The 27,663-nt window shown below is 40.1% G+C and overlaps 1 protein-coding gene and 1 long non-coding RNA gene across 7 annotated transcripts in view; one reads left to right on the top strand and one right to left on the bottom strand.

Annotated features, from left to right (window-relative positions):
• The window catches only part of IL1RAPL1 (interleukin 1 receptor accessory protein like 1), a 676,350-nt gene extending 650,674 nt beyond the window's left edge, over positions 1-25,676 (top strand). For 5 of the 6 annotated variants that reach the window (XM_081858875.1, XM_081858874.1, XM_081858876.1 and 2 more), the window contains 3 exons: positions 8,557-8,700; positions 19,805-19,975; positions 23,813-25,676. In XM_081858875.1, the coding sequence (XP_081715001.1) occupies positions 8,557-8,700; positions 19,805-19,975; positions 23,813-24,531 (1,034 nt within the window). In that variant the 3' untranslated portion in view covers positions 24,532-25,676. The remainder of the gene's footprint in view (positions 1-8,556; positions 8,701-19,804; positions 19,976-23,812) is intronic. The other variant, XM_081858879.1, reaches the window with a different exon arrangement.
• Positions 6,773-27,663, bottom strand: part of LOC309340252 — a 100,468-nt gene continuing 79,577 nt past the window's right edge. Inside the window, exons 4-7 of the long non-coding RNA XR_014155884.1 lie at positions 17,410-17,543; positions 15,392-15,521; positions 10,688-10,802; positions 6,773-8,084 (exon numbers count right to left, since the gene is read on the bottom strand). This is a non-coding gene — a long non-coding RNA (uncharacterized lncRNA). The remainder of the gene's footprint in view (positions 8,085-10,687; positions 10,803-15,391; positions 15,522-17,409; positions 17,544-27,663) is intronic.

Genomic DNA, 27,663 nt, shown 5'->3' with positions numbered 1-27,663 from the left:
CAGGGAATCCTCCACACCTGCCCGCCTCCTGTCCCCCCAAAACAGTACTTCTGTCTTGTCAGGATTCAACCTCAATCTGTTAGCCGCCATCCATCCTCCAACCGCCTCCAGACACTCACACAGGACCTTCACCATCTTCACTGGTTCTGATTTAAAAGAGAGGTAGAGCTGGGTATCATCTGCATACTGATGAACACCCAGCCGAAACCTCCTGATGATCTCTCCCAGCGGCTGCATGTAAATGTTGAAAAGCATGGGGGAGAGGACAGAACCCTGAGGCACCCCACAAGTGAGAGCCCAGGGGTCTGAACACTCATCCCCCACCACCACTTTCTGAACACGGCCCAGGAGGAAGGAGCGGAACCACTGTATGACAGTGCCCCCAGCTCCCAGCCCCTCAAGACGGTCCAGAAGGATGTTATGGTCAATGGTATCAAACGCCACTGAGAGATCCAGCAGAACTAGGAAACAGCTCTCACCTTTGTCCCTAGCCCGCCGGAGATCATCAACCAGTGCGACCAAGGCAGTTTCAGTCCCATGATGAGGCCTGAATCCCGACTGGAAGGGATCCAAATGGTCTGCTTCTTCCAGGCGTGCCTGGAGTTGTTCAGCAACCACTCACTCAATCATCTTGCCCAAGAATGGAAGATTTGAGACTGGGCGATAGTTGGCAATCGTGGCCGCATCTAAAGATGGTTTTTTAAGAAGCGGTTTAATAACTGCCTCTTTCAGCGGGTCTGGGAAGGCTCCCTCATGGAGGGAAGCATTCACCACCCCACAAAGCCCATCGCCCAGTCCTTCCCGGCTAGCTTTTATAAGCCAGGATGGGCAAGGATCCAGGAGACAGGTGGTTGGCTTCACTCGTCCAAGCAGCCTGTCCACATCCTCGGAGGTAACAGATTGGAATTGATCCCACGCAACTTTACTAGACAGGACTCTAGCACTCTCCCACTCCGGCCCTGCTCCCACGGTGGAGTCTACTTCTTCCCGAATCTGAGCGATATTATCTGCAAAAAACTTTGCAAAATCATTGCAGGAGAACATGTGGCCCGTACTGGGCCCTGATGTTGCAGGTGGTTCCACTAAATTGTGAACCACCTGAAAAAGTCTCCTGCTGCTGTTTTCTGCAGATGCAATAGAGGAGGTGAAGAAATTCTTCTTCGCCGTCGCTATCGCCACTTGGTAGGCTCGACGTTGAGCTCTAACCTGTGTCCGGTCAGATTCGGAATTCGGAGTTATCCACCACCGGCGCTCTAGCCGTCTCAACGATTGTTTCATTGCCCTCAGATCTGTGGAAAACCACGGGGCTGTCCGGGCTCCATGCAATCGGAGAGGGCGCTTCGGAGTCAAACAGTCAATAGCCCTGGTTAACTCCACATTCCAGCGGGCCACCAGGGAATCAGCTGAAAGGCCATCAACATGGGATAAAGCATCCCCTACCACTCTCTGGAAACCATTTGCATCCACTAAGTGGCGGGGGCGGACCATCCGAATTGGTCGCACCTCCCTGCAGAGGGGATGGGTCGCAGAGAAGTCCAGTTGCACCAGGAAGTGATCTGACCATGGCACTTCTTTCGTTTCGCTTTTACTTAGTGTCAGATCACCAACATCCATAGAGGTAAACACAGGTCCAAGGCATGTCTGCGACTATGGGTTGGGCCAGACTTATTCAGGGACAGCCCCATGGAGGCCATGCTTTCCACGAAGTCTCGAGCGGCCCCTTGTAAGGTCGTGTCAGCATGGATGTTAAAATCCCCTAGGACGACCAAACTAGGTGTCTCCAGGAGAACATCCGCCACGACCTGAAGCAGCTTGGGCAGGGAATCCTTGGTGCAGCGGGGAGGTCGGTACACCAAAAGGAATCCTGTACTGCCCCTTTGCCCAACTTCCAGAACATGCACTTGGAAAACTGGGTCTTCCCAATAGGACGCCTGGTGCAAACTAATGACTTCCTAAAAATCACTGCAACCCCCCCCTCCCCGCCCACATGACCTGGGTTGCTGTGCGTAAGAGAAACCTGGTGGACAAGCAGCGGCAAGGACAGGCCCGTCTGCTTCATCCAACCAAGTCTCTGTTACACATGCCAGATCAAATCCTCCATCCATGATCAAGTCATGGATGGCAGTGGTCTTATGAATCATTGACCTGGCATTGCACAGCAACACCTTCAGGTCATGTGGGTATCCCTTGCTGATTCTAGTATCCATCCGGTCAGGACCAGACCCGGAGGCAGGAATAGTCCTCAGACAACAACTGAACCTGCCCCCTCTGTAATGACATGGTCTAGTCTTAGCATAACTCCTCCTCCTACCCGTGATCACTGAGATCGGTTGTCCCAGTGCATCCCCCCCCCCTGTGGAACATGCCCCAGCCATTTTGTGGGCTGGGGCCCACTCCCTGGCAGCCCTGACCCCTCCCCTTAAGAACAAAATAAGACCTTAAACAAACAAACAAACAAAACCAATAAAACAATACAAACAAAAAAACAGTAAAAATTACAAAAACAAAAAAATCAAAAAAATTCCCCAAGCCCAACCAAACATCCACCCCACCCCCACCCCCCACATACAAAAAATTCAAAAGAAATTTTAAAAAACATTTTAAAAACACTCTGTGCCCCTCCAGCAGTAACAGCAACTGTCCGAGTGAGGCCTGTCAGGCCCCGCCTCAGGCCAGATGGTAAGTGGCAAGAGCAGGGCTCTCAGGCACTACTGATAAAATCACTGGCAAAACTATAAGTAGAATGAAAATACAAGACTGTTTTGCAAGTGCAGAGCCAGCTTAAACTGCTGATCTCATGAGCTTCTTCAGTCATTAGGAATCAATTATGCCTTATATTTCACAAAGTGATTGTGAGGAATAGGACTTGAGTGGACAAAAAGCAGCAACTGTTTTATAGTAGCAGCTGTTTTATAGCAGCAACTACAGATCTAAGAAATTCCAGATCTTTTCACTACAATAGAGCACAATTCTGCAAAATAGCTGATTTTTCTAAAGGTGGTACAAACACATGATGTGGTGGTAACATACTTTATGTGTCAACATCTATTAATTGTTCCCAATGTTATGAGCAATTAGAATATCATAATAGAAACAATAGTCTACTCCCTTAAAACTTCAGACTACAAAGCTTTATTTATTTCACAAAATGTATATACTACTTGATTGTAGAAAACGACCTCAAAGTGGTTTATACATGATACCATGTGTTGTATTTTTTTGGGGGGGGGGATCCTTTTTGCAAATTATTCATAGTTAATGCTGGTTAAGAAAGATAATTCTACTCCATTTTCCAGATGAGAATTGAGAGAAAACACATTCATAGAATCATAGAATTGTAGAGTTGGAAGGGACCCCAAGTGCCGTCTAGTCCAACCCCCTGCAGTAATAATAATAATAATAATAATAATAATAATAATAATAATAATAATAATTATTATTATTATTATTATTATTTATTTATAACCCACCCATCTGGCTGGGATTCCCCAGCCACTCTGGGTGGCTTCCAACAAAATATTAAAATACAATAGTGTGTCAAACATTAAAAGCCTCCCTAAACAGGGCTGCCTTCAGATGTCTTCTAAAAGTCTGGTAGTTGTTGTTCTCTTTGACATCTGGTGGGAAGGCGTTCCACAGGGCGGGTGCCACTACCGAGAAGGCCCTCTGCCTGGTTCCCTGTAACTTGACTTCTCGCAGTGAGAGAACCGCCAGAAAGCCCTCGGTGCTGGATCTCAGTGAGCAATGGGGGTGGAGACACTCCTTCAGGTATACTGGACTGAGACCATTTAGGGCTTTAAAGGTCAGCACCAACACTTTGAACTGTGCCTGAAAAAGTACTGGGAGCCTGCAATGCAGGAATCTCAACTAAAGCATCCGTAACAGATGGCCATTGCTCTGCTTCAAAACCTCCATGGAAGGAGAGTCCACCACCATCCGAGAGAATCCATTCCACCGCCAAACAGCACCTACTTAGAAAATTCTTCTTGCTGTTTAGTCAGAATCTCCTTTCTTGTAATTTGATGCTTGGTTGGTGACTGGTGTTTTCAGCAGACCATTCTGAGGTTGGGATTTGAGACTGTCCCTATAGCAGCTCATCAGGACAGCCAACCACCATTCAGCACTGCAGCTCCTGAAACAGTGAGGCAATCATGGAGAAGCTGCAGTGCAATATAAAGTAGTGCTTGGCTGAAGGCCCTCATGCTTTGTAGTATTGTTATTTTCTTGAGATCAACTCACATGCTTGTTCCTCTCACCATCACTGTGTTCAAAATACTCATGACTAAAACTGAGATGAATTTCTAGATTGCTAGAACTGGGTTTCTACTTTCATGTCAAAATTTGCATGTTTAATGAAGGAAGGCAAAGGCTGAGCAAACTGCATGAAAATTTAAAAAGTGTTTCTCTGTTTTTAATCCAATCACTATTTAGATAGAGCTATGCAAATGGTCCCGATGGCTGCAGGGCAGGGAACTGTAGTTTAGGGACCAGGGTAACTCTGTAAAATATATACAATTTTAAGTGGTGTGTGTGAGGGAAGACAGATAATTACATACTTGGGAACTTTAGTCATATTTTTGCAGCCTAGTGTTTAATACAAAAGCATTTTTGCATGTGATAAGTAGGGGATATAAAGACTCTCAAAAACTCAATCAGTAGTGGGTGGAAGCTTCTGAGAGCACTCTTCCATTTGTTTACTTCTCTGTGCAAGTGCAGTTAATGATAAGTAAATTACCTCTGTGACACTACTGAGAAGTTTATCAAAAATTAAAACCAGGTGCAGATCAAAGATATCCCAGAAGTACATCTGATAATTACGGTAGGATTAGTGTAAAATGAATGCATTTATTACCCATGATATCATTCAATATGTCTAGAGAATAGCGGTACTTTATTTTAATTAGCCGTTTCTTTCACTGGGTTCTGTGGTCAAACTATCTTGATAAGAAAACAAGTGTAGCAATTGGTCAGAAAGCTTGTAGCAAATCTTGTTTCAAATTGAAGCAATTTATTTCTTTAAAAAATCTACAACTGAAAAGCAATCAATGGACTTTTCCATTAGAGTAGATCCAGGCTTGTGCTACCGCAAGACTATTGTTAATTGCCTGTAACTAATGATTGCTTTGCCCTCAAATGTAACTCTCCAGCACTCATTCATTTGTTGTGTTTAACAGAATGCCATTTCCCCAAGGAAATGCCTGGTAATTTTCCTGTGCAGTTTTCAGAGCTCTCTCAGTCCTTAAACAGGGCAAGGCCTGTAATTTAATGTCATAACATAAAGTTTAAACAGATATGAAATGGTGTTCACTTCTTGTTTCTTTCTTCCCTCCTTCCCCTTGAAGTGGGAAATTATTATTTTCTATTAAAAAAATATCTCTCACTTCCAGGACTTTCAAATAAAGTATAATACTTGCTCCTGCTGCAGCCCTGTAACAATACAGTCGTACCTTGGATCCTGAACGCCCTCGAACTTGGATGTTTTGGCTCCTGAACGCCGCAAACCCAGAAGTGATTGTTCTGGTTTACGAACGTTCTTTTGGAACCCAAATGTCCAACGGGGCTTCCATGGCTTCCGATTGGCTGCAGGAGCTTCCTGCAGCCAATCAGAAGCCGTGGTTTGGTTTTTGAATGTTTGGGAAGTCGAACGGACTTCCCGAACGGCTTATGTTCGATGTCCAAGGTACGACTGTAATGTAGCAGCCCTGTAACAATAAGGCAAAATGTAGCATAAGGCAAGAGTTCATTGACAATACTGGATATGTCAAGCTACTCTGGCTTACATTTTGTAAAGTCATGTGACCACAGCCTTCCAACTGTACTGATTTAATCAGGTAAGTTCCAAATATTTTTGGGAGGTGAGAGTCATGGGACTGTTTTGGATTGGATACATGTACCAACAAGTGGATTTTGTGTTGGACACATGCCATGCTAGAAGTAATGTAGGAGCATGGGATGTTACATTGCTTCTGGAATGAAAAGCATTTGGTGCAATTAGTAAGGTCAATAGAGGATACTCTCAGTTTCTCCAGATTGATTCTGGCTTGGCAAGCAATGTGTGAGAAGTGGAGGGATTGAGTGCAATCTAGAGTAAAATTAAGCAAACTTACATCCTGTTGATTTCAGTGGGACCTAAGTGTACTTTCATCAGAACTGAAGCAAATATATGATGTGGGGGTTTTTTATAGTTCTAACTGTTAAAATGCATGAAAGTCTTCTTCAAATGAGACATCCTATGGCTCCAAATGAGATGTCTTTAGTAGCATAAGCATTCAGTAGCATACACAATAATTGTTTTTTTTAAAAAAAAAATCATGATTTTTTTCTGTTTGATCTTGTAATAATTGTAATCTAGTTTCTCTATACTAGTATTTTTCCCTTGTCTTAATGCATCATCATTACAGCAGGAATATAAATGGTGTATTTTGCACCTAGCAACCTGGCACATTAAATCCCCATCTTCTGGTTACCACTGAACGGCTGCATCACATGTGGCAGAAAAAGATAAACAGCAATGTAGTAAGCCAGTGCTGTACAATTTCCATTTCCATTTATTTTCTAAGCCATTTTATTACTATTCTAATGAAACTGTTGTGGGTTTATTTATTTGAGGAAAACAAACATCTTTTCCCTATAGATAAGAAATATTCCAAATATGTGGAACCAACACTCCTGATCTTAAAGCTGTAGAATATAAAGGAGGTTACATTACCATTCTTAAGAGAACGGTGTGTTAAATAAATCCTTTTTTTAAAAAAAAGCAAAAGAACAAAAATAATATTTAATTACATTTTATTGTCTTCTAGAGAACACTGAGGCTTTTATAGCAGTTGAATGCATCTCAGTAATAAAAGCATAAACATACCTAGGCAGTGGAAAGAACTATTATTGCTTATGTTTTTTCCCCTCTAGCTTTGTATTTCTATAATTGAAATATATGATATTAAATTGTTATAGCAGCAAATACTAAACTAAAACCATGACAATATAGCACACATGACAATGGGATAAAATTCCCTGTCAAAAATTTCCAAGGGGCAGTTGTGTCAGTTGGTTCTATCACAAACAACAAGGAGTCTTGTGACACCTTAAAGACTACCACATTTATAATATAATACGTTTTCATGGACTAGCGTACTCTTGATGATCTAGGCTCTTGAGTTTTGTTTTAAACCTAACTGAATAGTGAATAGTCATCATGCCATCACTGGGTATAATAGTAGGTACATATACCCTCTGATAATGGAACTCAGGCTTACTTCACTTATTCATGGTCACGCCATGAACTTCCAGGTCAGGCCCCAGATATGTGTAAAAGAATGTTGCAGCCCAATATATTGTGGGTAAGTACTTAGCTTCACAGTTGCCTTCCTCACAGGGTTGTTGTGATGATGAAATATGGAGCATACCATGCAGGGCACCTTAAGCTCCTTGAGGGAGAGGCAGGATATAGATAAATATAATACTTGTTTTTTTGCAAAATCGCTAATCTGTAGTGCATGCACAACACAGTCCTTTAATTCTGCATTCTCTTTTCCCTTTTCATCTGTCAAACAGTATTTTAAAGCTTTTTTTATGTTGAGCCACAGCCATTTTTCTAGGCTGAATGATAGAAATATTACAAGCAATAATGTATTTCAATTTTTTCTTTTTTTTTTAGAATGACAGACTATTCTTCATCTCTAATTTCAATACAGCTTGTGAAACAATACAACAGCCTTATGACATTTAGCAATGTTTCTCTTCATTTTACCACCCCTCATTTCCTGTTTTAACAGCAGCAGGAATAATAGTATGGTCACCCGTATGCAACTGCTTGGTAATTGTGAGGGCAATGGGCAATGATGACTTTAACACTTGCAGTTATTATCCATAAGTGATATTACCAAGGAGATTACTGTTGACAGACAGTATGATTACATTTGTCTTGAGTTGTGTGGATTTTTTTTTTTCATCCTTGAAAACTAACCTACATGACAGTGATCTCAATCCATCATGCAATCTCCAGTGGTACAACATAACACAAGAAAGTGGTCACGTTCCAGCTCTGAATGTCAGAAATGACAAATTGGGGTGATTTGCAACATCTAAGAGAGAGAGAAAAAAGGCAAACCTGTTTATGGAGAGTTGAGAAGGGAAGATGAATTGCATATCAACAGAGAATGGTGTCAGAGATATTAAAACACAACCGATTCATGAGACATGAAATAATTTGTCTTCACATATTTAAATTTTTTTGGGGGGGGGAAGTATATATTTAGCTTCATCCTACATGACTGACAAAAACACCTTGAGCAATGCAACTACATATGTAAACACTGCATATCACAGGACTGTTGTGTACAACAAAAAGGTAATCATGGCTGTTGCGTTCTATAAAAAATGGTGTTATACCTGTGACCACAAACTAGTAAAACACATGCTATTTTTACAGACAGAATATCTAAATATCATATATTTTAGAACTGTTGACAGCATTTGCTGCCCCCACGACATGATAATAAATGGCTGCCTTTAGTTCAGAATGTGGTGGTTATTAAGTTTTATAATTCTTTGCAGAGCTGATGTATACAGTTGAGCTTGCTGGCGGGCTTGGTGCTATTCTGCTGCTACTTGTTTGTTTAGTGACTATCTACAAGTGCTACAAGATTGAGATTATGCTATTCTACAGGAATCATTTTGGTGCTGAAGAACTAGATGGAGGTAAGCAAGCAAGCCTCTCCATATACCCTTTATATATATATATATAAAACCCCATGGAATTTTAATTTGAAACAAAGTTAAAATAAAGGCAACAAAAAGGAAGAACGCAGTCAAAGCACAAGATCACCAAAGAACAGCAAAAAGAAGACTCGCTGGTTCCACTCCTTCGTATATAATAGGTAAGCCTATAAAACAGCTAGAGTAAAACATGCTAAAGGGAACAACTGAGGGAATCAGGATGTGTAAATGATGCAGACAAGTCAGTGGGCCTCTCCAAACTGATGTTTTATTGCAGGTGTATTCTGCAACATATTATTGGCACACTAACAGTGCATTGGTGGTGCATTTATTATTAGTTGTTCTGTAATGTTTCCCCAATGCTACTACCACTTTATTGCTGTCCAGAATGGCTATGATGCCACAAAGGTGGGAGAAGAAGAAATCCCCCAGAAAATTTGCAGTTACAGAATTTTAGCTGAAAATTACAGGATATGCACTGACTAGAAATGAAGCAGTAAGACGATTCCAAAACTTTTGCAGGAGCAAGTAGTCTTGAAAGCAAGATCACGTATGACCACCTTGATAGAATCATGAACACAATTAATCAGGAATGCTCAATAAAAAGGATGTCTAGAGGGGGCCATAGTCAGAAGAAAATATGCCTATGCATATGTAATTCAGCACTGTTGTTTGACCAGGAATCTGACCTGTTCCTGACCAGGAATATTTCTATATATGTCCTCTTGTTCAGTGGGGCTTACATTCAACTATGAATGTTTGAAATTACAATATAAGTGCTATATTAAAATACGGGGGGGGGGGTTACTAAAATGTTACTATTCTACAACAATACCATTGCAGATCAGGTCAAGAAATTTAAGAAACACTTTAAACCACACATGTGTACTTCTGTCAGTGTCTCATAGGAGTGTGTCCTAAACAGATCTGTCTAAATCTAGATCAGTTTAATTCTACTTTCTGGGGATGACATTGTAACAGATCTTTATTTATTTTCAGTGACCTAGAGAAGTCATTTTTTCAACACTTCCTGGTTAACACAATCTAAAATTTGTAGTATCCAGAGGGCTTGATAGAAGCACCTGGTGTTAAAACATTAGTTAGGAAATAGTGTAAATGTATTCTCTGCAACTGGTGTCTGCAGAAGAAATTTCTCATTGTGCGTTCAAAGTACATACGCTCTGACCAGTCCATTCTTTCAACATTATTAAGTACATAGTAATGATTTATTCAACAAGAGATAAAACCCATGTAAATGAACAAAACATTGTATAATAAGAATAAACAGTTCCCGCACTCTATAAACACTTGTGTATTGTTCCCCATAAGATGCTGAAATTTAGCAACGGCATGTGAAGAAACGGGAGCACTTCCAGTAATTCTGCATGCATGGGGATGGGATGGGAGAAGGAGGATGCAAGGGTTAAGGGAGCTGCAGGTTGGCAGTATTGCTGCCCCACAGGTGCATGTAAACCTATGGGACACTATTGGTACCAAACCAGAGCTTTCCCCACCTTGCCACTGCATTGCCCTTACCACTGCTTCTGGAATGCTGCTCATGGACCGCTACTGTTGAGATGTTAATGATATTAGCTGCCCCACACTGAAGGTTAATCATATACATATACTCTGCAGTTTACGATATGCAATTTCCAGTTTTCCTGAAATACCACACAAATATGTGGTATAATTCAAAACTGTAGTATTTCAGCTTATTAGAGATATACATCATAAGATGTAAATATGTGAAATAAAAATGGCAATTGTTAATATCTTTATCTGGATCCAAAGGGAAAACTACTACTACTGCTACTAATTATTGTCGTTGTTGTTGTTTGGTTTTGTTATTTCACATTGGCTTAAATATGATTGAATTTCTTTTAGCACAGAATTCAATTTAGCAGTGATTATTCCTGACAAACTGACAGTTATGATTAACCTTAGGTACTTAATAAAAATTAATATTCACCTGGAACAGTCAACCTTGTAGTACAGGTTCATTCTCCTTATGGTTTTAGGCTTGATTACTGACTTGTTCCAATTTATTAAGACTCTTGATAGAGGTGAACATTCATTTAATAGATCTAACAGTTTAGAAATTGAGGAAAATGGATTAGGGGAAAAAATCAATAAAGTACAAACAGCATCTAATCACACTTTATATCTCTTTGCTATAATTTTCACTCCAGTAATGTCTAAATTATGTTGGTTTTGAAGGTACTAGCACTAGCAAAAATACACAATATGTCAGGCATTTGCTAAATTGAAGATATATGTAAGTTCTACTATTCATGATTAACCCTGAACATGGGGGCTTAGTTGAATCTTAATCAAGTATGCAGAAAAAATGTTAATGTTGTAACAATTCTGTCAAACAAATTGTGGGGTGGAAACGCTTCTTTCATCTAAAGAACACTTTGAGCTCCTAGCAGAGAGCTCCAACTGGCAGTGAAGGGGATAAGGAATTATGCCTATTTCTTCCTTAATTCCAGAACCACCATACAATCACTCACATTTTACCACCCAATGCCTGCCTCTTTCCTGTCTGATGCTCCAATCCTGACAAAGGCGGGTTTAGGGCAGCGTGACTACTTCCTCTGTACCAGGCATAGGCAAACTCAGCTCTCCAGTTGTTTTGAGACTACAGTTCCCATCATCCCTGACCACTGGTCCTGTTAGCTAGGGATGGCGGGAATTGTAGTCCCAAAACATCTGGAGGGCCAAGTTTGCCTATGCCTGCTTTGAACAGAGTGCTCCTTCCCAAAGCCTAGTAAATACTTGCTTCACGAAAGAGGTGTGAGGGCTCTGGCAAGGTCCTAGAGACCTCAAGCAACCTTCCCAAAGCCTAGTTAGCACTTTCCCAGGTTTGGGGAGGAGACAGAAGGGCTCTAAGACACTGGCAGAGCCCTTAGCCCCCTTTCCAAAGCCTGGTCCCTCACTGACCAGACTTTGGGAAGGCGGCATGACTGCTGGGGGGGGGGGAGCAAATTTTGGCCTCGCACAGGGTGCTATATTACTAAGGTCTGCCCCGGAGTCTGAGCCGTCAAACTTGACCTGTAACAATCCATGGCTGCTGTATCTGACTTGTCCAATGCCCATATCTCTCTGAATATGCCCAATTTGCTTTGGGACAAAATCCTACAACCAAGATTAAGATTAAATTTGGTTGGCCCCCATCGCAGTCCTCAGGCAATGGTTCAGTCGCTCCACAGCTTCCTGAGATGATGGCAAAAAGAAAAAGAGTTAGGTATCATTCACATATTAGTGGCACAACTTCAGATCTTTATATAGTCTTTGCTGGTGCCTTTGTGTAGATGTTAAAACAATATTGTGTTCGTTTCTTCCTGGATTGAAAAAGTTTCAAAGATTAGCTTCATACATTGTTGGACATAAAAAATATTTATATTGTAAAATGGGAAATAAATATTCTCGTATACCATTCTATCAGAAACCATCTAGTCCTGGGGCTTTTGCTATTAGCATTGAATGAATGACACAAAAGATGTCATGATAATATGACAATCACATTATCTGATATTCATTTGCAACTGGTATGTTAATATTCTGAAAGAGCTCTTGAGGGTTATTATGATTATACAGTGGTACCTCGCAAGACAAATGCTTCATAAGACGAAAAACTCGCAAGACGAAAGAGTTTTTTGTTTTTTGAGTTGCTTCGCAAGACGGATTTCCTTATGGACTTGCTTCGCAAGACGGAAATGTCTTGCAAGTTTGTTTCCTTTGTCTTGCAAGTTTGTTTCCTTTTTCTTGAAACCATGCATTCAGGGGGTGCAGTTGCGACTTGACTTCGAGGAGCAACTCATAGCACGCGGTGTGGTAGCCTTTTTTGAGGTTTTTGAAGACTGTGGTGATTTTTGAAGCTTTTCCAAAATCCGTGCTTCACAAGACGAGAAAAATCGCAGAACGAATTAATTTCGTCTTGAGAGGTACCACTGTATCTAACAAGGAAACTGCATGAGGGAGCAGGGGCAGGCTGCTTTAACTACCCGAAGAGCCTACCCGAAGAGCCAAGTGAAGCCTACTGGCCTCAGTTGGTCCCACCTCCCAGGAAAAGGCTGCCCCCGAGCCTGCTTGCAATAGGCCAATTCACCAGCCAGGCCTAGAATCCAACCTCCTGGACAGCTCAGAGGACCAACTGGATCCCCATTGCCAGAGGACTCCTGCTTCCCCTAACCCCAGCCCCCAGAACGGGACCCAGAGCCATGCCGAAGCTGCGTGCAGCTTTGGCATCGCTCTGGGAGCTTGCGGGGCTGGGGGAGGGGGAAGCCCTCCACCAGCCTCCAAACCAGGTCGGGAGACAGCGGGATGGCACGCTGCGCTTCCCCGCTGTCCCCCGAGTTTGCGGGGCTGGCGACGGGGAGGAGCAAGCTTCTCCCCCCGCCAGCCTTCTAACCAAGTTGGGGGACAGTGGGATGGCGGCGTTCCACCTCCCCACTGTCCCCCAAGCTTGTGGGGCTGGCGGTGGGGCTCTCCTGAAGCCTGGAGAGTGAGAGGGGTCGGTGTGCACCGACCCCTCTCACTCTCCAGGCTTCAGCGAAAGCCTGCATTCGACCCATAGGACGCACACACATTTCCCCTTCATTTTTGGAGGCAATAAAGTGCGTCCTATAGGGCAAAAAATACGGTAACTTTTCGTCAGAAGTCTTATTAAAGCACAGTATTGCCCATTCAGCTTTTCCTTTTAACCTATGTTTATTTCCCATTAGACGATTTATTATTTCACAACTCCTTTGTTGTGCATAAAGAGATAAGTTTGTAAACACGGAATTTTCACCTCATTCATTTTGATTTCCTAAATATCACAAACGACTTGATTCTGTATTTCCATTAACTGACTGTCCTGAAACTTTACCAGAGTGCCCCACAGTTACCCTCTGTAGTTAATCTTATGAGAATTATCAACACAGATTATTACTCCACCAAGTAAAAAAGCAACACGTTCAACTTTCTTGAATTTGAATAATCGTAACACTGTTGTTGTTTTTGGTAAGACTCATAGGTGCATATTGATTGACGCTGGATGTGCAGAGTCAGATTGTTAGGTCATCTATCCCTGTATGCCCTTTCTTGAGCGGCAACAAGTCTCTAAGATCTGTAGCAGGCTTCCTCAACCTCGGCCCTCCAGATGTTTTGGGACTACAACTCCCATCATCCCTGACCACTGGTCCTGTTAGCTAGGGATCATGGGAGTTGCAGTCCCAAAACATCTGGAGGGCTGAGTATGCCTATGCCTGATCTATAGCTTATGTCCTTTCCCATCCTGCTAACTGGGATGCTTTGACTGAAGGTTCTTGGACTGAACCTAGGACCTTCTGCCTAGTCTCTTTCCTTGTCTTAGATTTAAATAATAGTTCCATGTTCATCTATACAAACTCCTCAGTCTATGACACTGTGCTTTTGCTAGATTTTTGCCCACCTGGGCTTCTTAGAGGAAGGTGCAGTGTTTAAATCTAATAAATAAATAAATAAGCAGGATTTTCTTTTAATGGGATAGTTTGTAATAGATTAGCTGCCAGATATAGAAAGGCAGAAAATAAACAATTTTGCCATAGTTTATTCCCTATGCCTTAGAAAGATTCTGTAGGTAAATTTTGACTTGGACATATAAATATCGGAACAGAAGATGCATTTAATACCTCATTATTTAAATGGTTGCAGAACACTAAAGCTTACAAAAGTGTTTATCTTTTTCCTAACCGGTTGACTTATTCTTTCTTAATTTATACTTTATTAAAAATTTCAACGCATAACAGAGAAAAACAAAAGTTTGACTCTCAAACTCAGGCTGACTTCTAAGAATTTGTGGCAATGCATAGAGAGATTTTTGTTCTAAGTGTTGAAGAGTTGAATTTGTTTTTCATATAAGCTGATCAACTAATAAGTATTTCTGAAGTTTTTATAGTAAAACTAAGCAAACGTCTATCATTAATAATAGATCATTCAGTTTGGGTCCAACTAATTAAATAGCATTGCATTTGGTGTCTATATCAATTTCAGAGCTGAGCTGACAACTGAAAGTCAGCAAAAGAATAAACAATATAGGTCTGTTTTTATTGTACTTGAAAATGATGGTGTGTTGGGCTTCTTGTGCTTAATTTGTTGCTTATTTTATGTCACCCTATTATGTTGCGGGGTCTAATGTAACATCAAACTATTTGTATAATCCATTTTTAATAAGTGTGTATTAAAAACATCACAGAAATGCTGGAATTTAATAATTTATGTGATTGAGACTTCTAAACATTAAGGCATAATGAATTCATAAGAAGAGTGCAAGCGATAAAGTCTGCTCTGTTCCCTAGTGCACTTAATATATGTTTCTGCCACTCCCACATGGCAGCCAATGGAAATCTTCAATTAAAAGTACATTTAGCCTGCAATCTTATACACACTTGTTGGGGAATAAGATATAGTGAGGTTAATTACTTCTGAGTAAACATGCATAGATTGTGCCGTTAGAATTGTACTGAGAAGCCTTAGTAGGCAACTAACAGTGCAATCGAATGCATGTCTACTAAAAAGTAAGCCAGGAAGACTTGAAGGGATCTCTTCCCAGTTAAGAGTATATTAAGCTCCTGGAATTCCTGGAATCTTGCGCCACTTGGAGATTGGGGTGGCACACTACAATACTAACAGCATTTGGAATAAATACCTATTAAAGCAAGACAGAGATTTCAGAAATCAGTTTCTTGCCTTTAATCTCCTTGCCAGTTCAAGAGGCTTGGTAAATGTTTTCAGCATTCCAGCTTCTATATGCTCAATAGCAGGTGCTGTTTTTCTTCCTACGCATAGAAGGAGAGAGGGTAGTATCTTTATCACTAAAGCATGTTACTCTGACAAAAAGCAAATCTTTCAAATGGCATAATCTATACTTAGAGCCAAAGTGCAAGCAACAAATCAATCACATCTTCATTTGCAAGATACATTGATAGAAGATTTTAGCTGTGCTTCTTTACATGCTTTTGAAAATTAATTGAAGTTCTATTCAAAGAGGAGGCATAAGCTGACAATGTATCTAAGACTTTGCTAGAGCTTAACTCTCTGTCTGTTTGATCTTTAGCCTGCAAAAAGTCAGAAATCAGCCATGTGCTCTCATCAAAAAACGTAGAGTCAGAGTAAGGCGAAGCATTCCACTACATTTTTAAAGAATATATGCTTGGCCTACGAGAAGTCCAGGTTGGAAATATATTTATGGAGTTGCTTGTACAGCAGAGCTTCTAAATTGCACATTATGAACTTGAATTGAGTCCACATTTCAGTAAATAATCTAAAATTCCAGAAACAGACATAGGTCAATAATTGCAAAACTTTCTCATGGCTCTACTGCTTTTTGGTACTACTGAAAATTATCCAAAAGACAATTCCTTTTATTTGCCATCCATTGTGATTTGGATTCAGCTATCATTAGCAGGATGTAGGTGCAACCATAGTATCTGATTCAGGTTGGTGGTTCACCTATTGTAAAATTGACGAATGACTAGGCAAGCCTTGAAAATATCTATAGCAACACTTGCCTTTCTCAATTTTAATTTTTTTTTTTGGTGTTATTCATTTTTTTAATTAATTTTTTTTATTAATTGACATCCATACACAATCTTAGGTATATGTACAGCCTTAAATAGTTATACCATTAAATATTGATTTAAACTTGTATTTGTATATGCTCTTTTCTTATACTTTCTAACTAAACAAAAATAAAACAAAATAAAAATCTGATAAACTAAATTATATGAAAACAGACTTCCCATCATTTCCCGATGTAAGTTACATTTACGACATTGAATGTACTTATACTTCTTACCTTACTCTTACTATAGTTTCTAGTACTTTCTTATAACATATCGTACCGTTTTGCCTTGCTGAGTAGTATTTAATTTACACAAGGGTCATTCAAACGCTGCCATAGATGTTATGTCGTTGTTATATTTTTGTAGGTATTTCTTAAACATATCCACTTGCCTTTCTCTGTGAATTGTTCATTGCACTGGAGCTAATGTGTATATTCCATCTTCTTATAGCAGTGAAATAACAATCAGTAGATATTTGCTAGATTAAGTGCCAGATAACAAGAGCTTTAGTGGCAATTCTAAATCCTCAAGCCTGATCAGTATCTATGATAGTGACCGCAAAATTCAACTCAAGAATCAGTTTTCCTTGTGCTCAGCTTCGCCTACATTCTCACTTTCAGTAACCTGTATATGAAATAGATGGTTCCAGAATAATGGAACATTTATGTAGCCACTTAATTCACCCATGTTCCCTATTAGCATGGAATTGCATCACAGAGAAGCAGATTTCAATATGCAAGTGAAGATGGTGCATGTCAACTCAGTGCACCATTGTTCATATTAAACTTGCATTAATGACCACATCTTTTCATTGAAATATATCTTCCTTCCTTATCCCATCTAAAGAAAACTAGATAATATCATTCACTAGTAAAAAAAATTCCTACTGTTGTAATATAAAATTATTACGTACAAAATAGTCTCTGTATCTTCTGACTTTCTTTTCAGGAGCCCGTCAGTGAGTGTGTTTTCACGGTATCAGAATTCTCCTAATCTTGAAGAACTTGTTGATAGCAGACATATTTAAGGAACAGAGAGAAGGAGGGGACAGTGATAGGGGGCTTTCCATCAGTTTCAATAGGAACATTTTTATTTCTATTACCTTTCACAGCCAGAATATTATCCAGATAGCAGCTCCTGATTGAACACAGGTTTGTGATTGGCCTTGCCATGTTCTCAGCTGTACTCAAAGTTCTTGCCAGTGTTGAATGGGCAGTTGGGCTCTCTTACCAATATCTGTAATTAAACAGGGAGGGAAACTATAAATGGCTACTTCCACTACAGAAGACAGTATGCCTCTGAATCCGAGTCACAAAGCTCTGCATACTGACATCCCATTGACATGTGGTTTGCTACTGTGAGAACAGAATGTTAGACTAGATGGGCCCCTGGCCTGATCCAGCAGGATTCTTATCTTCTTAGAACTAAACACATGATGGGTAACTGTGATTATAGCTCCTGGCTTCCTACCTTAGTCTCATGTATCCTGCCCACCCTGCCCCCAACACTCACATATTTGCAATGGGGACATCTACATGTGGGATTTTTAATTGTTTGGGAACTTATGCAAGTGCATCCCAAATGAGTAGGTTTCCTCTTTGCAGCTTTCTGCAGTTAAGATGTGAATATTGTGGGGGCAGGGAAAGGCAGCAAGACATGTAATGTCAGAGACGGGAGACCTTTTCATTTTACTCCACATACAGAGATCATATCTGCAAAGGGTCTGTGCTTTGTCTTGCATATAGCCAGACATCAGCACTGCCTTAAGTTGGCATACTGTTGTTTTTACAGCTGTGTCTGAAAGGTAAAAAGGAGTAAAGTGAAAAAAAAGTTAGCAAATAGCTGAATTCAGCATTGAATCACTAGCATTACGTATGGTACAGAGTAGGATATTCAATCAGACCTTTTTACAAGCAATTGATATTCTCTATAGCCTGTGCATAATGCTGTCTAGAGAGTTAGATGGATGTTAACATTTCATTACTCCTGCCATTGATTTCTCCCTACTTTCTTCACAACAAACATCAAAATGTGACCTCTTATTCCACTGAATTAGTTCCAGAGCACTTGGCATTATTGACCCCTTAATGAAAATTAATGGTGGCTTCTTTCATTCAATCTTATAAGTAAGCAAACAGAATGCATATATTGAAAAGAGTACATTTATTTCCCATTGGAAAAGGAATAATATTATATTCAAAACAAAAACTCACCTTAATGCAATGAACTGGGTTCATTGAAACAGAAATAAAAAGGATGGCTTTCACTGCAGTCTCCATTATCTTTTTACCTATACATACTTGCATCCACCAGATTTGTTTTCAAATGAATGTTAGAAGTGGGGTGGGGTGGGGAGGGCTGATCTGTTACTTCTCAAACAAATTCTTCTCACTCACATTATTTGCAAAACTTTGCATTTATAATTTCAGTTTTTCCAACAATCCCAATTATGCATGTTTTATTATATTTCTTAAAATGGGCAAGTTGAGCCATAGAATTTCAGTTAAATTTATTAGCAAAGGGATGATCTAGTCTCCTTCCCCTTCCCCTATTCGCTGTATTACTTGAGTTCCCTGCCACCATCCCTATTCCCATTGACAGTAGTGCCACACACAGGTATTTGTTCTTGTGGGAGAAAGGCATACACCTATGCTGTGTGCAAGAGAGATGTGAAATCAGGACTATGCTGGCTAAAAAGAGCTCCTTCTGAAAGCAAATTTCGAAAGTTTATATTTGAATCCTGAAATCCTAATGAAGATACTAATTTTGAATCCGACAATGATTTGAACAGTAGAGCATATAATACTGAAACAATTTTTTTTCAAAATGTGTTCTCGAAATCCAGAAATCTGCCTCTTTTTTCTGCTTATAGCATGCTAGAGAAGAAATCAATACTGTACGTGATTACTTTTGAACTTTCACTATGTGCACATCCGTCCTCCTAAGTTTTCAGTAACTGAAAACATGAGCCGTGATCCCGTGATGGGCCTGTACTTTTTGTCACACAACTGTGCGCACACCATACATGTTAGGAATATTGAAAGCACACTTCCTCCAAAGGAACTCACAGATACAATTCCCAGCACCCTTAACAGACTACAGCTCCAGAAGCCATGTACTTTAAACCTATGGTGTGTAAATAAGCCGAAAGTTCAGGTGACAGCTTCCACCTTGAAATAGACAGGGTGATTTCAGGGAGTGGTAACATTTTAAACTAGTGGAAATTTAAAAAGCAATTGGGAACCCTGAGGGATCAGCTTTTAAATAGAAAATTCTGCTTAAATGCAGATGGTTGTTTCTCATGATCAAAATGAGTGAAGCTCTTCCTTCTATCCTCTAAAATTTCCAAGTTTGTCCAAAAAGGGCATTTGTCCCTATTGTTAAAGCCACCCATCCAATAAGGTGATTCTCTGTCTCACAAACAAATATTCTGCTTCACAAATATCAAGTCTGTCTTCTTTCTTCTGTCCCTATTCCCCTTCCCTTTAAAACTGCAGATAACAAAGATTATGATGCATACCTGTCATACACCAAAGTGGATCCTGACCAGTGGAATCAGGAAACGGGGGAAGAAGAAAGATTTGCTCTTGAGATCCTACCAGATATGCTTGAAAAGCATTATGGGTACAAATTGTTCATTCCTGATAGAGATCTGATTCCAACTGGAAGTAAGTTTCAATTCTGTGTGTGCATACATACATGTTTGTTTGTATACCAGTACTTTACATATGTGTGTGTGTGTGTGTTTATTTTTTAAGATATATATTTAATGCAGTATTGTTTCAATGCTGTCTCATAAAAAAACTGTAGTAAAGTTTAGCAGTAATACTACCAGTTGCAAATATTACATTCAATGTATTCTCTTTAGCTAAAACAAAGAAGAAAATGAATGTCCATTACACACTGATAAATCACGCAAACCCAATACCTGTGATCCAGGAACTTGATATGTAAAATGTATCTAAAAATTGAGGATACAAAATAAAATTATTCAAAGTTACAACATATTGTGAAAAATATCACTTAACTATAAGACCAGGCTTAAAGTTGTCTGTAAACTTTTCAGAAGTGCCCTGAAAATGCCTCTCAGGTCACCTTTTTTCAATGCACCTATTTCACAGTGCTTCTCCTCCTCGCAGCTGTGATCTTCACCATTATCACCACCACCTCAAAGTCCCCCAAAACGAGGGCTGGAAATATCTTCTTCACCCTGGCTTCAGATGATATAGTATTATTCCTAATAAAATAAAGAGTAAGAACAACATTCCTAAGAGACTTCTTGTCAAACAAAATGGTGCCTATGAGCCACCAGAACATCGCTAGTAATTTCTGGTGGATTTATACCCTTTACCCTAAAGACCACTGAAATGCTTTCAACTTTGCCTTCTGCAAATGGGACAATGGAGCGGGTTCAACTCAACCAAAAATTGTAGAACATCTGGCACTCAGTCCAATCCTGCCATGAATGCAGTGACCATGAACAGAGGAATCCCCATGGTGTATAACAGCGCCCAGTTGTGTACACACACACACACACACACACACACACACACACACACAAAATATAGCAGGCTAACATGACACTTGCCTCATTAGTCCATTATTGGAAATAGGAAGGGCTTTCCCCCCCCTTGTTGACCTTTTTTTAGGGCGGATCACCCACCATCGCCAGGGAGTTCCGGCTGAAGAAAACCCTGGGAACAGGGAATTCATGCATGCCTCTGATATCTTTGTCTAATTCATCTCCTGATTCAAATAAGGTGAATTACAATCCTTGGAAGAGTAATAAGGTGTACATATTCCTTCCATTGTACCTTAACTACCTGACACAGTTCCTACATGGAGAGAAACAGTGGGGCAAAACAAGGCTTCATTATGCCCTGCCTGTACAAGAATAACCTCTGAATTAATATGCAGACAGCACATAACTTTGTGGAATTCCTAAATGACACAATATTATGTCTGTAAATAATGGGACACTGAATTGTTTTGAACTGTGAAAAAGTAGGTTCAGTTTGCAATGAAATTTAAGAAGTCAGCTTTTACAACAACAACTACTGCAGAAATGTTCTATTGGGTTGAATTTTTGAATCAGCCTTAAACATAGCTTACGTGGGAAAACAGGAATTTTGTCTTACTGTGAATTTCTATTTGCAGATTAGGCTGGAGGACATTCCTCTGATAGGGATGGCACCTCCCACTGGATGTGACAGGCAGGTCTTCTGCCTCCTCTTTAGGGGCAGGAGTCATCCCACTCACCAGACCAACTGAGAGAGAGCAAAGATGACCCCTCATCCTATGACAGTCACTGATGCCCACAAGAGACCTGAAACAAAACCTTCAACAGGCATACTGACCATCCTCAAACAGGATAACACATTGAAGTAACAAGTTCCTGGTCCCAAGGAAAGAGGGCAATAGAAAGCTCTAACATATCTGGGTGAGCACAGATGCCCTAAGCCTACTACACCCACCAAACAGTGCAGAAGAAGGAGAGGTGGGCAGAATACCCTCCATCCTAATTGGAAGATGGAAATTCATGGCATTTCAAGTTAGCATGTTTTGGCAGATCAGGATGGAGGACATTTCTTGGAGAGGGATCTAGTAGAGCAATAAACATACTCAGGGAAGGCTTCCCCTGCACCACTGTAACACATCACCACTTTCTGCAGGGCCTTCCTATCAAATGCCACATCAGCAGAACAGAACACATCTACCTTTGAGTGTCTAGTGAAGGTGTGAGAAGCCCATATGGCCACCTTAAAAATGTCAACCATTGGAAAACCACAATGACATGCAGCAGAATGGGTGCATAGGCTTCACAATCAGCCACGAGATCTGGGTAACCACTGCTATCTTCTTCAAGGGGGTTGTTCCAGGACGGATCATCACAAATGTGAAGGGGGACGGAAAACAATGAATGATGAAGAAAACTAATGGCTCACAGCAGGAATCAAAAGGAGAACAGGAAGCAGAGGAAACACACTCAGCCAACACAAATAGAGGCAAAGGGTTTAGAAAAAGTTGGAAAATGCACACTAAATAGTCAGAAGACTTTATACAGACCACCTCCTTCACATCCTACAGATAGGGTTAGTCTGGGAAGTGGGATGGCTCCTACTACTGAGGCCCGTGAAGAGAAGGGAAGAGCCAGGTACACTTGCCCAGGGCTTTGGAATGCTAAACTAGCTGGGGGGGCCCTACCAGGGACTGGCTGCTTTTTTATTTGAGTTCATAACTTTATTCTAACAAGGCTCCTGCCCCAGCCCTCAGACAAGCTCTGCATGGGCATAGGCATGCTCCTACCTCTGGAGAGGAGGCAGAAAATTTGGTTGGACCTTATCTGTCACATCCAGTGGGAGGTATCAACCCTATCCATGTCCTCCATGCTGATTTAGCAGATTACCACCCCTTGTCTCCCACAATCCAATGCCCTGTTGGCTTGCTACCAAAAATCAATGAGCTCTATTCCTTCTCCATGGAACAGGAAAGGAGCCACATTATTAGACATAATGGAATGCATTGTTACCTTGCAGAAAGCCTCCATTGACACTGACCTGCATTGTGGAGGATGGGGCCAAGTCTTTCTCATTTATAAGAACTATCCAAACTTGGACGTCCCAGTTACAGACCAGACTTTATCCTTTTCAGCCTTACTAGGAACAAGATATATCCACAAACTTGTTATTAGAACTTCTTCCCTTTTTAAAGAAAGGAGTCTGGTTCTAAGTGAAACAAATGAAAGCTATGTTAGTATTTGAGTTGAATGTGCAGCAGAAAATGAACTGAATATCGAAACCCAGTTCGAGGAGCACACTTTACCCTGGACACAATTACACCGAGACTCTAGGTTTAGGAAAGTAAGAAAGCTAGCATTTATTATTGGAAATGCATTTTTTAAAGGAAATATTCTAATTCTTTTCTTACCCTGTAAGTTTTATTAAAAGTAAAATAATAATAATAATAATAATAATAAAATAATAATAATAATAATAATAATAATAATAATAATAATAATAGTTTTATCTAGCTAAGGTGGAGATGCACTGAGCCATGCTTGCATTTGCATCTCAACTGAAGGAAGCACCATGTATGTCTGCTCTCATGAGGGAGGCACAGAGAAAAGAAAGGTGAGTAGAAGGTGTGATCAGCAACCCTAATATCATCAGTCTAACATTTAAGGAAAATCAACAGCTCAGCACTAGAAGAACACTCTAGGAAGTATGAAGGTTCCTCTCTTTCCACCCTTTCTCATGCAGATACATCAGCCTACCGTACAAGCCAAGTTGCACTCTGCAACGGGTATTCCTTTCTTGGTTCCTAGAATGAAGAATGGTAACTTACTTGGGGGAAATTCTTATTTACCACACATGACTGACCAAATGGTTATTTGTAAATCTGCACTGAATGTCTGCATAATGCATAAATAAAAAGTACTTTGTTTTTAAGCAATTAGAAGCTCCGGTATAATTTTTGCCTGACCTTGAGCCTCTTTTGCTTTACAGCATACATAGAAGACGTGGCCAGATGTGTAGACCAAAGCAAGCGACTGATCATTGTCATGACTCCAAACTACGTGGTAAGAAGAGGCTGGAGTATCTTTGAACTGGAAACGAGGCTTCGGAACATGCTAGTTACGGGAGAAATTAAAGTGATACTGATTGAGTGCAGTGAACTTCGGGGAATCATGAACTACCAGGAGGTTGAGGCCCTGAAACATACCATCAAACTCCTAACTGTTATTAAATGGCACGGACCAAAATGCAACAAGTTGAATTCCAAATTCTGGAAACGTTTACAGTACGAAATGCCTTTTAAGAGGATAGAACCCATCACACACGAGCAGGTTTTAGATGTCAGTGAGCAGGGCCCCTTTGGGGAACTGCAGACGGTCTCAGCAATTTCCATGGCTGCTGCTACCTCCACGGCTCTTGCCACGGCCCATCCTGATCTGCGCTCCACCTTTCATAACACGTATCATTCCCAGATGCGCCAGAAACACTATTATCGAAGCTATGAATACGACGTACCTCCTACTGGCACCCTGCCTCTTACCTCAATAGGTAACCAGCATACCTACTGCAACATCCCTATGACACTTATTAATGGGCAGAGGCCACAGACAAAAACTAACAGGGAGCAGAATCCCGACGAGGCTCACACAAACAGTGCGATACTGCCACTCCTACCACGGGAAACCAGTATATCAAGTGTCATTTGGTGACATAAATGCAAGGGGGAACTCGCCCCCCTTGTGTAGAAGCTAAGTCTGCAGTCTGGTGCCTGGAACTACATCCTCGACTGCTGCTGTTAAACATGCATTACAATCTATGAAATATGAGGAAAAACAGGGTCTTGTACATATGTTTTTGCAAATTTCTTTGTAGCATCAGTCTTCCTGTTTTACCCATGTCTCCTGCCATTCACATTTTGACTTTGTTTTATATGTCATTGGGATTTGTATATTTGCATTTTTTAAAAAAAGAGAAAAAATGAAGAGACTGCTGTATAGATAGGAAAACCTTTTTGCTTCATTAGTATAGTTTGAGTGTTATTTTTTAAAACATTTATTGGGAATGCTTGGACAAAGTTATGTTGAATCCAGAAGCACTATCCATTTGTTGGCCCGCCTAGCCTGATTCCCAGCGGCCATGCTTGCAGCAATTCACCAGTGTGTGTGTGTGCGTGTGGGGAGGGGGACATTTGTTCTTAGGAGGACCCCACTAACGTCTCATAGCCCTATCTTCATTCATTATCCCACTGCTACACTTTACCCCCTTACCCTTGCCTTTTTTACAGCACCACACAGAGTGAAATTACAGGTGGTCTAAATGTCTTAACATTTCACATAGTTAATAGTTGTGGAACAAAACAAAACAAAATAAAAATACACAACCCAGTCTGTATCACTTGGTTCACAATAACCACTATGGAGTATGTAGAAAGAAAAATAGGGTGTTATGCTTTATTTTATGAGTTGGTTGTATTCCTTTTATATAAAGATAATAACATGCCGACTCTAATTCATTCAGTTCCTGAGAAAGTGTTGGATGTGTTTGTGACTCCCTCCCCCACTCCGTTTTTGGTTGGGACCAGTGGATCTCTTTCTTGCTTTAAATTCTTCAAATGAGATTATTTACATTCATCAGGCAAGTATGGCAATAGGCACTGAAGTGCACTAAACCCCGCAGAGATTTACGGTGATGGCTTCCAAACCAAAGGAAAGCAGAAGGACAATATCTAATATGGTTTGTCACATTGTATTACGAAAAAGTTGTCTTTTAAGAAGTATGAGAAAATTCTTTTGCAGCCGATTTGGAGTCCCCGTGTATATTAAAGTTTGGTCATTGCCTTTTCTTTTTGCTGATACATCCAGAATTTAGAATTCTTTATTATTCATTCTTATCTTTTTTTAAAAGAAGAAGAAGAAGCTTGTAGTAATAATTTAGAAGGGTTTTTTTTAATTCCAAGGTTGTTTAAAGAAGATCTCAGGAGGTTGCAAAAGTAAATACCAACAAACATCAATATTTTATAAAAGAGTAATATTTAAATCAGACCCAGAAATGTTGGAAACAATTAATGTTATTGAATAAAATAAACTAGTTTTATTTTAAATGTATGATTTCATCTTTAAAAAGTTAAAGAAGGATCATGGAACATGGCTCTGGGAAACATTCTCTGCATAAACCTCAGGACTGATTTTTTTTGCCCACACAGAATTCAAGGAGAGTTTGTCATAGACATTAATGGAGCCAATTAACTCCTCATTCACTGAATGTTAACACAGTCAGCATTAATCTCCATATTTACACATACTGATGCAATAGTCACATTTCACATAAGAACCATGGAAGGGAGGAACAGTAGGATTGCTTTTCATATGGCACTAGCCTTTTGGGAGCACACTTCTAATGCTGATTAACTTACACCAGAACAGAATGTGACCTTTTTGTTTGTCTTGCACTCAAAACGCAACAATTTAACTGCTGGAAATGACTATTTGAAACTATTGAATTCACCGCAGATGGAGGGAGTTTCCTAAAGAGCTGACCAGTAACAGCTGCTATAATAGATACTGTGTGTTTTGTTTGACTGCCAAGTTATAGTTTGGTTTGGATAAGATGCAATGTGATGAAACAATCTGTAACCTGCATTCTAGAGGTGCTTGTGGGCTTCAACCTGTACACTGGAAATATCCAGTTTCATGTTGTAACTGGAAAGGAAGCATCTGCAAGTCATATTCAAGAGCCTTTAGGATGTATATAGACATTTATTTGCCTAACAATATTCATTTTTGTGACAGTTAACTCAGGTCCTTTTCTAATAATGTTATTTTGTTAGTATGTGCTCCCCACCACCACCAAAATAAAAGCCTGGGCATGTGCCAAATAAATCACATCAAGCAAATAAAGCTGCCAGGACCAACAAAGCAGCTTTGCACATTTTGTTCTTTGAAAATGGAAGATGGCTATTATAGACACCTGCCAAGTACTGATGGAATTTAATGGCCTTTAATGAGATTCCAAATCTCAGACCTTTTCCCCTCCACTCTCCAAATTCCCAACAAAAGGTAAATCAGTGCAATGGCCTTTTCTTTTATATTTTTGAAGCTTAGATCTGAGTTGTGAAGTAACTGTAAAGCATTGCAGTATGACCACAGCTACGCTGTAGGTGTTAGCAGGTTTGGTTTCTCTTTTTTTAAGGTTTTTTGTTTGTTTAAGTCTCACCAGGAATACTTTTCTTCTTCTATTTTTAATGTAGATTTAAGCACTTTGAATAGCATGATTCAGGGATTAATGGGTACTATTTGATATTCACACTACTTAAAGAAAAGATTTTCTTATAATGCTTTGTCATATTATTAAATAAAATCAAACAAATGAGAAAAGGAAGAGTATGTGAGATAAAGGCTCCAAATGGCTGGAGACCGCCATATTTGGCTTTAGAAACATTCCGCCCAAGTATTCCTCTTCTATAAACAGCTGTGCGAGAAACAGTAAAGGAAGTGTCATATGTTCACGTACTCAATGTTTGACTAAAATTCTGTTAGAACACAAAATAAAAAGAAAAAAAAGTATTTGCCCTAGTTCCTGGGCTCTATCCTTTGTTTTTTACTGGGGAAGGAGGAGGTGGGAGAGAAGCATTCTGTGAAAGTTTGCATGCAAAGCCATGTTAAAGGCTTATCTATAAAAGCACAGCACTTTGTTTGGGGGAAAAAGTCCACAACCCAATGCAGAGCTAAGTGTGCTTACTTCTGTATCCACAAATCTGTTTTGGACTGTGGTCAAATTCAACAGCACAATCACTGGGCAAAGGTTACATCTTTGGCTCAAAATCCACAGCTAATATGGGGTCA

Source organism: Podarcis erhardii, assembly GCF_964252035.2.
Source record: "Podarcis erhardii genome assembly, chromosome: 4".
NCBI classification, from domain to species: Eukaryota; Metazoa; Chordata; class Lepidosauria; order Squamata; family Lacertidae; genus Podarcis; species Podarcis erhardii.
This window is presented reverse-complemented; position numbering and strand designations above follow the sequence as displayed.